Raw genomic sequence first — 13,690 nt, forward strand, 5'->3', positions numbered from 1 at the left:
GAGGTAGAGCTTGCCTGAAAGCACAATGCTGGTCAATCTGTACTGTAAGGAGAATATCTGAAAACTCACGTCTCAGGGACTGTGGAGATGGCTCGGTGGATAAAACACTTGCTGGCAAGCATCAGGATGTGAGTTCGCATCTCCAGCATCCATATAATGCTGGGCACGGTAGCCTGCCTGTAATCCTGGCACTCAAGAGGAGGTAGGAATCCTGCAAGCTGGCTAGCTATACTTGCTGAACTGGTAAGCTCTGGGTTCAAGTGAGAGACCCTATGTCAACAAATAAGATGGAAAGCAATCAATGAAAGCACCTAATATCAACCTCTGGCCAACCCCCCCCACAAGTGTACCCCCCCACACATGCAAACACATGCACATGCCAAGCCCCTCCTCCCCAGCAAAAGAAAAGGAAAACTCTTATCTGTGTGGAAATAAGAGGTGGGAAGAATCGGGGACCACAGAGACCTTTTCAGTCCAGCTGGACTTGTGAGAGTTTCAGAATGTACTTTAAAGAAGCATCCAGGGCCATTGGCGCTAGATGAGGCAGAGTGAGGACCTTGTCAGTGACCTTAAAGCTGATCTCTCAAGAAAAAGGAGTGGCCACTGAGTTGGCAGAGCCCTCAGTGATGGAAGTGTCAAGTGAAGAGCTGGAGTGAAACGGCAGAGCAGCAAGTGTAGGCGATGGTCTACGCATAGCTGGAGAAAGAGCTAGAATACATATCATACAATCTTTGGGAAAGATAGTTTCTTGTGATGGTATGCTATAGTATTTCCGCCCCCCCGCCCCCCGGTTCCTTATATGTGTGGTTTTCTTTCTCTTTAGCATGGAGGATCCTCCCAAGTATTTTCTATAGAGCTAGTTTTGTCCTCAAATATTCCTCTAGCCTGCTTTGGTCATGGAATGTCCTTATTTCTCCATCTATTTGAATGGATAGCTTTGCAGGGTAAAGTAACCTTGGTTGACCGTTGTTCTCTTTCAGAACTTGAAACACATCATTCCAAGGCCTTCTGGCTTTTAAAGTTTGTGCTGAGTAATCTACTGTGATCCTGATGGGCTTGCCTTTGTATATGACTTGCCTTTTCTCTGTAACTGTTTTCAATATATTTTCTTTGGTTTGTGTGTCTGGTAGTCTAGTTATCATATGGTGAGGAGAGCTTCTTTCCAGGCTTTGTCTGTTTGGTGTTCTAAAAGCTCTCTGTATCTGTATTGGCATTTCTTTCCCAGTTTGGGGGAAGTTCTCTTCTATGATGTTGTTGGAAATGCCTACTATGCCTTTGGAGTGAACTTCTTCTCCTTCTACTATACCCTGAGTTCTTATTTTACCTTTTCATAGTGACCTGGATATCTTGAAATTCCCAGTCATATCTTCCTATTAGTTTGTCTTTCTCTTTGTTGGACTGTATTAGATCTGCCACCTGGTCTTCTAGTGTTTAGATATTCTGTCCTCTACTTCATCCATTCTGCTGGTGAGATTTTCTACAGTGTTTTTGTTATTTCACCGACTGTGTTCTTCATTGCTAGTATTTCTGACTGATTTTTCTTTATCATTTCTATTTCATTATTCATGTCTTGTATTGTCCTCCTTATTTCATTACATTGGTTTCCTGTGTCTTCTTTGATTCCTTCTTTCATTCCTTTGATTTGCTCAAACATATTTATGATCATTCCTTTGAAATCTTTCTCAGGCATTTTCTCTAAATCAGTTTCATTGGAGGTCATTTCTGATGCATTAATAAATTTTTGAGGGGGTCTTTTTTTGAGATAGGGTCTCACTCTAGTCCAGGCTGACCTGAAATTCACTACATAGTCTCAGGGTGGCCTCAAATTTATGGTGATCTTCCTGCCTTTCCCTCTCAAGTGCTGGGATTAAAGACATGTGCCACCATATCTGGCTGCATTAATACTTTTTTTTTTTTTTTTTTTGAGGTAGGGTCTCACTCTAGCACAGGCTGACCTGGAATTCACTATGTAGTCTCAGGGTGGCCTCAAACTTATGGTGATCCTCCTACCTCTGCCTCCCGAGTGCTGGGATTAAAGGTGTATGCATCATGCCCAGGCTTGTATTAGTACTTTTTGATGGATTTATATTGTCTTGATTTTTTGTTTCTTCTATTATAATGTAGAGATTTTTGCATCTTGGATTAATTTAATGCTTGGGTTTTCTAATTATCTGGAGTATTATCAGATGTATCAATCAATCTGATGTTATATGTCTTCAGGGTAGGAGCTTAAGGTGCTAGGTGTGGCTCTTAAGATTCTCAAAGTTACCACAAAAGTGGACCTAGGTGTTGGGTATGCCTGCTATGAGAGTATTCTAGTAGGCTGGGTGGAACAAAATATAGGCGAATTCTAAAACTTAACTAAACAATATACACATTCAATGAAAAACAGCACAGAGTATTTATGCAAGAGTAGGTATTATGACAACCAGATCCTCTAACAAAGTCACTGTCCCTTAGGATGTATGTTGCCCCACACCCTTAATCCTGTCTACTGGGGGGCCAAGATTTCTAGTCTGTAGAGGGTTCCAAGGTCAGCTTGTGACCGTGACATCCTTCCCCAACAAACGACAGAAGAGGAGACAAAGGCACTATAAATCAGGAAGCAACAAATAACAAGCCCAAAATATAGCTTATTTAAGAATGGCAAATCTGACCACCCATCAAATTTAACATATAATTTAACATATAATTTACCCTGACATGGAAGGTGCAATTAGCACTTCTGGTTCAGGCCTATATACCAGGCTTATTTGGTGGGTACTGAGCTGGTGTAACCCCAGTTACCTTTTGGCATGGCTTTGGTCTCAGCTGTGCCGTGTGCCCACTTTGGTCCTTCTTTGCTGTGATGTGGGCACAGGTAGGCTGGCTGGGTTAGTGGGTTGCTGGGTTGCTGCTCTGATCACCTGTGCCAGGTGCTGTGTAGGTGAGCTCCTTCCCCAGGACTCTGGTGCTTGCTGGCGCTGGCAGTGGGGGAGGGGAGGCTGTGGATGGTGGCTGAAGTTCTCCTGCTGGTCCTCACGATCCTCTTTCTCAGGAGCTGCTGTGTTGGTCTCTGCTGTCCTCCTTCATGTTTCTTGAGTTTGCGAGGAGGCCGGTGTGAGTGGAAAATCCCCTCACCTGGCTTTTCCTGAGGCTCAGGCTGAGCCTGGCGGCTGCAGCCATGTAGACCTGGTACCCACTGGAGCCGTTTCTGCCTGCTTCTGTGGGCTGTAGACGCTCTGAATCTCTCCTACTTCTCTGCTGTGGTTGATAATTTCTTATACACCTTCATTTTTTAGTAGAAGAGTATATTTTGTTGGGTTTCTTTTTGGATTTTTTTTTTTTTTCTCTAGGCTGCTTTGGCGTGGTTCCTATGCTGCCATTGTAACTGGAAGTCCTAGTCTTTTTGGTTTTTTTTCCCCCGAGGTAGGGTCTCACTCTACCTCAGGCTGACCTGGAGTTCACTATGTAGTCTCAGGGTGGCCTCGAACTCACGGTGATCCTCCTACCTCTACCTCCCAAGTGCTGGGATTAAAGGCGTGCGCCACCACGCCTGGCTTGGTCTTATTTTTCTAGAGATTTTTTTTTTTTTTTCTGAGATAGGGTCTCACTGTAGCCCAGGCTGACCTGGAACTCTCTATGTAGTGTGAGGGTAGTCTCGAACTCACGGCGCTCCTTCTACCTCTGTCTCCCAAGTTTTGGGATTAAAGTCGTGCGCCTCCACACGCGGCTCAATAGAGATCTTTTTAACATATTTTTTGCTCAAATAAATTCTCACTTCCACATCTACTAACACATTTAACAGTTTTTTGGCACAATTTTAATGAGAAAATGAGCACATTCTGTGGATAGGAGCTGGGAGCAAAGCTGCGTGGGTCACTGCTGTAACCTGGCCCTGGCCCTTTGCCTGCACCACACCAGAAACATGACTGTCCTCACTAAATGCTTCCAGGATGGTTGGATGGATGGATGGCAGCAAGGAAGAAAGTTCTTACTACAAAATTGTAAGAATTTTCTAATTTATCTAGATGTAAGGGACAACATTTAACATACTTGATAGAAAATAGACAGAATAAAGTAATAATAAAAAAAAAGTGGTGGGCTGGAGAGATGGCTTAGCGGTTAAGCGCTTGCCTGTGAAGCCTAAGGACCCCGGTTCGAGGCTGGGTTCCCCAGGTCCCACGTTAGCCAGATGCACAAGGGGGCGCACGCATCTGGAGTTCGTTTGCAGAGGCTGGAAGCCCTGGCGCACCTATTCTCTCCCTCTCCTTCTATCTGTCTTTCTCTCTGTGTCTGTCGCTCTCAAATAAATAAAAATTTTTTTTAAAAAGTGGTAAGTGAATAACCATTTTAACTGAACATAAACAAGCCATTATATTTGGGCAATGCCCCCTCTGACCCCAGCCCCAAGAGTTCTGGAAGAATCCCAGGGTGTGTCTGTGGAAGGTGGCCAAATGAAGTCACCAGCATCACGTACTCACAGAGCTGGAGACTCAGAAAGTTCCTGAGGTCAGTCTAGCACGGGAAAGCTGCAGACGGGAGAGTCTCATTCCCACCCAAGGGAATGAGATTAAAAAAAAAAAAAAGACAATAATTACACACAGAGACACGTCCTTCTTGCAAAGTCCACATCTATATAATCAACTTGTGAATCAAAAATATTTAGAGGGCTGAAGAGATGGCTTAGTGATTAAGGTGCTTGCCTGCAAAGCCAAAGGACCCAGGTTCAATTCCCCACATAAGACAGATGCACAAGGTGGCACATGTGTCTGGGGTTAGTTTGTAATGGCTGGAGGCCCTGGTACACCCTTCTCTGTCTCTATCTACCTCTCTCTCTCCTTCTCTCCCTCTCAAATCAATGAATAAAATATTTTTAAAAATATTTTTTTTAATTCAGAAAAAACTGACATCTGTTCTGAAAATTAGACTGATTTTTGTTTTTTATTTTAGTTTTTTAAAATTTTATTGATTTATTTGCAAGCAGAGAGAGACAGAGAGAAGAGAGACAGATAGAGAGAGAATGGGCATGCCAGGGCCTCTAGCCACTGCAAACGAACTCCAGACACATGTGCCCCTTGTGCATCTGGCTTATGTGGGTCCTAGGGAATCAAACCTGGGTCCTTTGGTTTTGCAGGCAAACGCCTTAATGGATAAGGCATCTCTCCAGCCCTAGACTGATTTTTCTAGTCACTATTTCTTTTAATTAATTTTTTAAACTTATTTGCAAGCAGAGAGAGAGAGGAGATACACTAGGGCCTATGGCTTTACAAGGGTACTGGACAATTGAACTCTGGTCATTAGGCTTTGCAGGCAAGTGCCTTAACCGCTGAGCCTTCTCTATACCTCCCTAGTCACTATTTCTTAAATTCAGAGCAACAACTAGAGATGAGATAAAGTGTAAGTTATTGCAAAGACTATGCCATTTTATATAAAGCACATAGAATTTGTCCTCAGGCATAAAGGGGCAACTATGCAACCTTTTGGATAAGACAAATCAAATTTCTGAAAGGGAGGTCCCTTTCCAGCCTCTCCTTAGATAGTCTTCAAGGGGTGAAGGCAATGGAGACCATATACTGTGCCCAGAGGTTCTCCACACTGACTGTGTATTAGAATCACCTGGAATACTTCCCAGAAAAATCAGCACTTAGGGCTGGAGAGATGGCTTAGTGGTTAAGGCCCTTGGCCTACAGAGCCTAAGGACCCCTGTTTGACTCTCCAGATCCCATGTAAGCCAGACACACGAAGGTGAGGCAAGCGCAAGGTCCCACATGCCCATTAGGTGGCGCAAGCATCTGGAGTTCGAGAACAGTGGCTGCTGCCCTGGAGCGCCAATTCTCTCTCTCTCTCTTTCTCTCTCAAATAAAATTAAAATAATAAAAACAAATCAGCACCTATGTCCCACTCAATGCTAATTAAATCAACCTCTCTGGAGGAGGGGGTGATTCTTAGTTAAAGCCAGACAACAGAACTACTGGGTTAAATTTCCAAAGTGCTTTTGATAAAATTTCATTGTTGACTGTTTCTCAAAGCCATCGACACAGGATGCATTTGGCAGAGAAAGCATCGCACAGAGATCATGGGAAGTTCCAAGGTTTCATCAGAACGGCCTATTTGCCAGGCTGCGCATTAGGTGGCATGGGGCCGAGTCGGAAATGCGTGATTCTGCTCCACTTTTACAAAGCTCAGGGCCCACTGGCAAGATAAGCCACCAGCCTGATGGGCTCTCCCACGGGGCATAAAATAACAGAATGCCATCAGAGCGCACAAAGAGAGGGGAAACATTGCTAATAGTGATTTCTTGTCATCATGAAATGGTAAATAAAAAGGGACAGAGAGGACAAACCCACAGAACCCCGTGACATTGAAGAAGAGAGAAAGGTGAGATTCACCAGGGATGAGATAATGCTTTCCAGGGAAGAGCAAAACACCCTAAATTAAAAACAACGTGGGTGCCTGGTGGGCCTCTGAGTTCCCTGACCATTTGGGGATTATTCCACCTTACTTTCCACTTGTAGGTACGGAGACCCTCTAAAAATTTAGAAGCTCCAAAGAAGCAGACTCTCTCTCTCTCTCTCTTTTTCTTTTCATAAGAGTTATATCAATTTACTTTTTTTTTTAAATTAGTTTTCTATTCTGCAAGTACAGGCAGTTTGGTACCATTATTAGGCTCATCCATGACCTACCTCCTCCCCATTGGCCCCTCCTTGTTGAGGTATATGGGTCGTGCATTGTGGAGTTAGCCCACAGTTATGGGTAGGATAAATGTCTCTGCATATCATGACCCAACGTGTGGCTCTGACCTTTTTTCCGCCCCCTCTTCCGCAAAATTTCCCTGAGCCAGGTTGGGTTCATTTTTGGTCTGCTTCAGTGATGAGGTGTTGGGGGCCTCTGAGGCTCTGGCTCTCTGACTTGGTAGGAGTTGATTTTTCTCTGCGTTGGTCTCCTTCCCCTTTGTGCTGGTATCTGGCTCATCAGGAAAACAGCACCCTTGCTTGTTTGGCCAATTTTCCTTAGTTTCAGCCGGGGCCCTTTTGAGGTATGATGGGGTGGCTCTCTCCTTAGGATCTGCGTCTATCTTTCTTTCCCCGGGATTTGCAGGGCAGCTAGGCGGTTGCCATCTTGGCGGGAAGTCCCAGACCCTCTCTTGCTGTCCCTTTTCAGCCTGGTGGGCACACGACTGAGGTTAGGCCCATTGGATTCCCCAAGCGTAAGGAATGAGGCCGACTTGGGGAGATGGTGAGAACGGCACGGGGGTGGCGTGGTACTGGTCCTACCGCGGCCACACTGCTTTGGGGAAGGATTACTGGAGTGCCCTGCCCTGCCCCGCCCCACCCTCACCTTTTAGCCTCCCGGTGTTTCCATGAACCTCCAGGGTCTTACACTTCTTCCAAATCCAGAATCCTGATTGGTGTAGGATTCATCCATTAAATTATTTGGGTAACAACTTATGGGCCAGTAAATAGGTTAGGCCAGGGACCCGTGTACACCATCACATCATGACATGGATCTAGGACATTGCGAAATCAAGTGGGAAAGCTGGAAGTCCCACCTAACCTTTCTATTCTCTTTGGACAGTGGAGTGCTTCCTTGAAACACAACGTTTTGCCCCCCCCCCTCCAAATTCCAGATAAGGTTCAGCTGGGAGAGGCTGGCTTATAGATCAGCCTGGGATACAGCTGTGTGGAAACTGTACTAACTGTGTTAGCTGACACCCAGGAGAACAGCTTTGGCCCCTCTTGCTCTATTGATGGGTGCCTGTATAGGTCATGGGTCACATGCATGCATGCATCCATCCCTATACTTCTGCTGGGCAGTAGGAGACCAGCCTGACTGAAGTCTGTGGGTTGGTAGAGGAGAAAACTCCATAGGCGTTAGGTTGAGGTGCCTCTGAACACTGAGGAGCAGCCACTGGTGTGAGGGAAGGAGAAGTAGCTTCATGGAGGAGGTGAGGCTTGTGCTAATTCTGGATGGCCAGTGTTTAATAGACAGCAAGCAGTTTAAGAGCTGTGGACAGGGCTGGAGAGATGGCTTAGTGGTTAAGCGCTTGCCTGTGAAGCCTAAGGACCCCGGTTCGAGGCTTGGTTCCCCAGGTCCCACGTTAGCCAGATGCACAAGGGGGCGCACGCGTCTGGAGTTCGTTTGCAGAGGCTGGAAGCCCTGGCACGCCCATTCTCTCTCTCTCCCTTTACCTGTCTTTCTCTCTGTGTCTGTCTCTCTCAAATAAATAAATTAAAAAAAAATAAAAAAAAAAGAGCTGTGGACAGAGGAAGTCAAACTGCTCACCAATGATGCTTGGATTGGGCATGGGAACTATAAGGAAGTCATGGCCTGTGCATGGCCTGCGTATCGGCTGATGGGAGCTATTGATAAGATGTTTAGCAAGGGGGCATTAGGATCACAGTGCAGTTTAAAGATGGCACTCTGGCAGAGGCCCAGGGCATGATTCACAGGGAGTGTGTAGAAGTTAAGTATCATCATTGACCGGTGGCTCTCAAAGTCTGGCTGCCAGCCCAGCATCAGCGTCACTTTGGAACCAGCTAGAAAGCGATTCTCAGGCACTCCCCCATGTCTCCTGAATCTGAAATGCCAAGAGTGGGGCCCAGGAAGCTGTAGTTTGAGAAGCCATGAGGTGAGCCTGCTCAATTTGTTCATTTATTTAGTTAGTTAGTTAAGAGCGACAGGGAGAGAAAGAGGCAGAGAGAGAGAGAGAGAGAGAGAGAGGGAGAATGGGCACACCAGGGCCTCCAGCCACTGCAAAGGAACTCCGGACGTGTGCGCCCCCTTGTGCATCTGGATAACGTGGGTCCTGGGGAATTGAGCTTCGAACCGGGGTCCTTAGGCTTCATAGGCAAGCACTTAATCGCTAAGCCATCTCTCCAGCCCTTTTTTATTTTTATTTATTTATTTATTTTGCCTGCTCAATTTGAAAAGTGGTATGTACCCCATATAAGATGTGAAGGTGGACCAACCTGAGATAGCACACCAAAAAGGAAAGGGATGGAGAAGAGGATAATCCATTCAGAGGCCGAGCTGAAGAACGGAGTGTGTAAGGAAGTGGGTGTGTGTAGGTGAATCTGGGGCTTAAGCAGGGTCAGGGGCTGGAGAAATTGCTTAGCGGTTAAGTGCTTGCCTGTGAAGTCTAGGGACCCTGGTTCGAGGCTTGATTCCCAGGACCCACGTTAGCCAGATGCACAAGGGGGTGCACGCGTCTGGAGTTCGTTTTCAGCGGCTGGAAGCCCTGGCGCGCCCATTCTCTCTCTATCTGCCTCTTTCTCTCTCTGTCTGTCACTCTCAAATAAATAAAATAAAATAAAATTTTTAAAAAGAAGGGTCAGAACCAGGGTCTGGATGGGTATAGCACAGTGTAATACCATCACTTGAGGGTGGAGGCAGGAGAGTTATAAGTTTAAGGCCAGCCTGGGCTGCCAGGGCAAGCTTTTGTCTCAGGAAAAAAAAAAAAAATAATCAAAGTTAGTCCTTGAGTAATTATGTTAGTTAGTTTTCGATCACTACAGCAAAATACCTGAGATAATTAATCTGTAAAGAGAAAAGTTTATCTTGGCTGTGGTTTTAGAGGGTTTCATTCAATGACTGGGTAAACCCATTGCTCTGGGCCTTTGGTAGGGATGTCAAATGGCAATGGTTGGAAGTGTATGACTGAGCCAAAACAAACAAACAAACAAAAAACACCTTACATATAGCCAAGAAATAAAAGAGGAAGAAAGGTCCCATAACCCCCTTCAAAGGCACAAGCCCAGTGATCCAAGGAACTTTCACTTGGCTCTACCTCCTAAGGGTCCCATTACTCCCCAGTAGGCCCTAACCTGGGGACCAGGCCTTTAACACACCGGCCATTAAGAGACACTCAAGATCCAACCTATAGTAACAATGAAACTTATTTCTCACATGGGTGTCCCTTGTTGGCCTCCTCTTCCTTTTGGGTTTATATATCTCATCCCTGGCCTCTTGTATGGGAGGAGTCCACGGAGCCCCCAGGATCCTGTAGTGCGTCGCCCAGGAGAAAGTGATTCCTGCACTCACCTTTCTGGGGCAAGGGGGAAGTAACTGCCTTTTAAAAAAATTCTTTCATATTCTCTTTCCCCCCCCCAACCCCCTTCTTTCCCTCCTTCCCTTCATCTCTCCCTCTTCCTTTTCTTCCTCCCAGTCTCTTCCTCTGAGTGACGCACACACACAAAAAAGAGTACACAGCTCATTTCTTTTTAGCTCTGTCCTGATTGGATTAAGCTGGGACCAATTAGGTGAGGGGTCTTAAATGTCACAGCCCCCCCCCCAATTCCCTAGCTCTGGAACAGTCAGCCAGTCCTGACAGCATCTTGAGCAGAAGTAAAACAATGTCTTCTCTCTCTTTTTTTAATTCATTTATTTATTTGCAAGCAGAGAGAGAGAGAAGAGACAGACAGAGAGAAGGGGTGCACCAGGGCTTCCAGCCACTGCAAATGATCTCCAGTTGCGTGAGCCACTGTGCATCTGGCTTTTTGTGGATACTGGGAAATCGAAACCAGATTGTTAGCTTTGCAGGCAGGCGCCTTAGCCACTGACCCATCTCTCCAGTCCCATCTTCTCTTTTAATAAAAACAAACTCAGGGCCTGGAGCGATGGCTTAGCCATTAAGGCACTTGCCCGCAAAGCCTCAGCACCCCAGTTTGATTCTCCAGGTCCCATGTAAGCCGGATGCACAAGGTGGCGCATTCATCTGGAGTTTGTTCACAGTGGCTTCAGGCCTTGGTGTGCCCATTCCCGCCCCCCTCTCTCTGTCTCGAATATAAATGAATTTTTTTTACAATCCAGGGTCTCTTGGTTAGGATCAGAGCTGGTCTTTGCAACCCTAACTCCTCCTCGAGGCTCAGTTTGTCTATTGGGGGTTGCTCTTAGGTGACTTACCACGCTCTGAGTTGTCTGTGAACCACCATGGATCAAATCCTTAACTGATACTGAATAGCAAGGCCGAATCACAGCTGGGATGATCAAAAGAGATTTTCCTGAAGTCTAGAGGAACAGACACAGGGAATCCCACTCCTCCATAATGTGGTTTGTAAGCTGTGATTCATTTTTGTCTGACTGGGGCAATATAGAGGCCCTTCTAGCGCCCAGTTCTCCTTCCTAGGAGTGCGCATGCCAGTCATCCATGATTCTCCTCCTCCTCTCCCATTGGCTTCTTTCTTTATTCTTCTCCTTCTTCCTTCCTTCTCTCTCCCCCCCCCCCCCCCCGCTTCTCTTTCTTTCTTTTCTAGGTAGGGCCTCTCTAGCCCAAGCGAACCTGGAATTCACTATGTAGTCTCAAGGTGGCCTCGAACTCACGGTGATCCTCCTACCTCTGCCTGCTGAGTGCTGGGATTAAAGGCGTGCGCCACCACACCTGGCCCTTCGACAACTCATTTTTCCTCTCCTGTTCCCTCCTCCTGAATCCCAGCTGCATGTAATTATGTGCACGTTTATTATCAGAATCCCCCCACTCTAGCCGCCTGTGATCCTACTGTGTCTTTTAGGATCTTCCATTCTGGGGCAAGAGCAAGGGAGGGGATGAACTTTGCATTGCTTTGGTTTCCAAAGCTGGTGTTGAAACTCAAAGACTTTCAAAGTTGCCAGGCGTGGTGGCGCACGCCTTTAATCCCAGCACTTGGGAGGCAGAAGTAGGAGGATCGCCATGAGTTCGAGGCCACCCTGAGACTATATAAATTGCAGGTCAGCTTGAGCTGGAGTGAAACCCTACCTCAAAAAGCCAAAACGACTTCCAAAGTTGTATAAAATGCTATGTTATATGCCATGTTACTAGTTAACGCTACATCCCACACCTGTTAGGGCATGTTAGTGGTATGTTAGCTCTGGTCTCATGATGACCTCATGAGTTGTATTTTATTGTCCCAGGTTTCCAAGTACACAGTCACTTGGGGGGAGAAGTTCCTGAGCTGAACTGTTTGGTGTCTCTATCATTTAAACTCTAAATGTTTTTTTTTTTTTTTTGAAACTTTGTAGCTTCTGGAATTTCATAGTCCTGCATGTTCTTTTGCTTCTGCAGAAAGGACCAAATAAAACACCTGCAACAGCCATTTGTCTGACCAGCTTGGTGACCATGGCCTTTGTCCTTGTGGGTCAGGCGAACATCCTGGCACCCATTGTCACCATCAATTTCATGGTGACATACATCGCAATTGACTGCTCTTACTTCTCCCTCCCCATGGACCGTGGCAGCCACCCCCAGATGCCCAAACTAATGCCCACAGGATTCTCAGAGGCTCTCCACTGCTCCAAGCACCTGCTCCAGGAGAATGCTCCCAGCTACGGCTTGGGGGGCTGTGGCAGGAGCCTCTGTGAGGGCACTCTGCTGGAACTCACCAAGGATGTGGACCAGCTCTTCAAGCTAACTACCAGGCTTGAGCGTAACCAGCCTGGGCCAGGACGAGGTAACAGGATCCCGGAGAGTCCGAAGAAGCAAAATAAGAAAGCCACCAGGCAAACCCTGTGAGATAGCTTCCTTTAGGACCTCAACACCTTCACGTCCTTTGCCACTGGGGTCTCTGACAGGTTGCCCATCGCCTCCTGGAAGGGGCAGGGGGTCCCACCAGAACCAGCAGACTTCTAGGAGTGAAGGGTCTCATCCTGGGTGGGGGGGCACAAGGAGAACACCGCGTCCCTGAGCAATGCAATGATCCCAGGGAATGTGGAGAAGGTGGGTGCTTAGGAATCACACTGGGCCTGTACGTTCACATCCCACGGTTGTCTCATCTACTCTCTTAGCGCAACTCCGTTTTTATAGCCTTTGGTGATTTTTGTTTGTTTGTCTTTCAAAGTAGGGTCTCACTCTAGCTCAGGCTGACCTGGAATTAACTATGTATTCTCAGAGTGGCCTCGAACTCATGGCGATCCTCCTACCTCTGCCTCCCGAGTGCGCGCCACTACGCCCTGCAACCTTAGGTGATTTTGACGTGTATTTCACAATAGTACATTCTGCTACCGGTTAAATTATTTCAATTCTATCCTGTTATACATACAGTACTTACTTCTGCCAACTTTCTCTCCAAGCTGGGAACCAGGGCGAGAAATTGAATATCATTTTCCTTTCACTCAAGATTCAGCGGATGGATAAGCTACTATGAATCAGTCTAACTGGACCCTCTTTTCTTTTTCGCTGTGTGGATGTGCCTGTGTGTAGATGTGCATGTGTGTGTGTGTGTGTGTGTGTGTGTGTGTGTGTGTGTGTGTGTGTGTTGGTGCACATGCACCTGAGTGTGCCTGCCTGGGGAGATCGAGGTTAATGGCAGGCGTTCTTCACTTAATTTTTATCTTATTTTATTTTTTGTTTATTCTTATTTATTTGAGACCGACAGAGAGAGAGAGAGAGAATGGGTGCGTCAGGGCCTCTAGCCACTGCAAACGAACTCCAGCCACGTGCGCCCCCTTGTGCATCTGGCTAACGTGGGTCCTGGGGAATCGAGCCTCGAACCGGGGTCCTCCGGCTTCACAGGCAAGTGCTTAACCGCTAAGCCATCTCTCCAGCCCTCTTCAGTTTATTTGCTGAGGCATGATCTCTCACTCAAACCCGGAGCTCACTGATTTGGCTAGTCTAGCTAGCCAGCTTTCCCCAGGGAACCCCCTGTCTGCACGTCCTGAGCACTGGGATTATGGGTGGGCTGCTGAGCCTGCTGAACACTGACGTGGGTACTGGGGATCCGAACTAAGGTCGGCCCCC

General features: G+C 46.7%; 1 protein-coding gene across 1 annotated transcript in view; it reads left to right on the forward strand.

Moving 5' to 3' along the window:
• The window catches only part of Slc12a8 (solute carrier family 12 member 8), a 173,530-nt gene that overhangs the window by 135,808 nt on the left and 24,032 nt on the right, over positions 1-13,690 (forward strand). Inside the window, 3 exon segments of the mRNA XM_045148413.1 lie at positions 9,894-10,043; positions 12,024-12,553; positions 12,555-12,604. Of these exon segments, the coding sequence (XP_045004348.1) occupies positions 9,894-10,043; positions 12,024-12,553; positions 12,555-12,604 (730 nt within the window).

This window comes from Jaculus jaculus, chromosome 4 (assembly GCF_020740685.1).
Source record: "Jaculus jaculus isolate mJacJac1 chromosome 4, mJacJac1.mat.Y.cur, whole genome shotgun sequence".
NCBI classification, from domain to species: Eukaryota; Metazoa; Chordata; class Mammalia; order Rodentia; family Dipodidae; genus Jaculus; species Jaculus jaculus.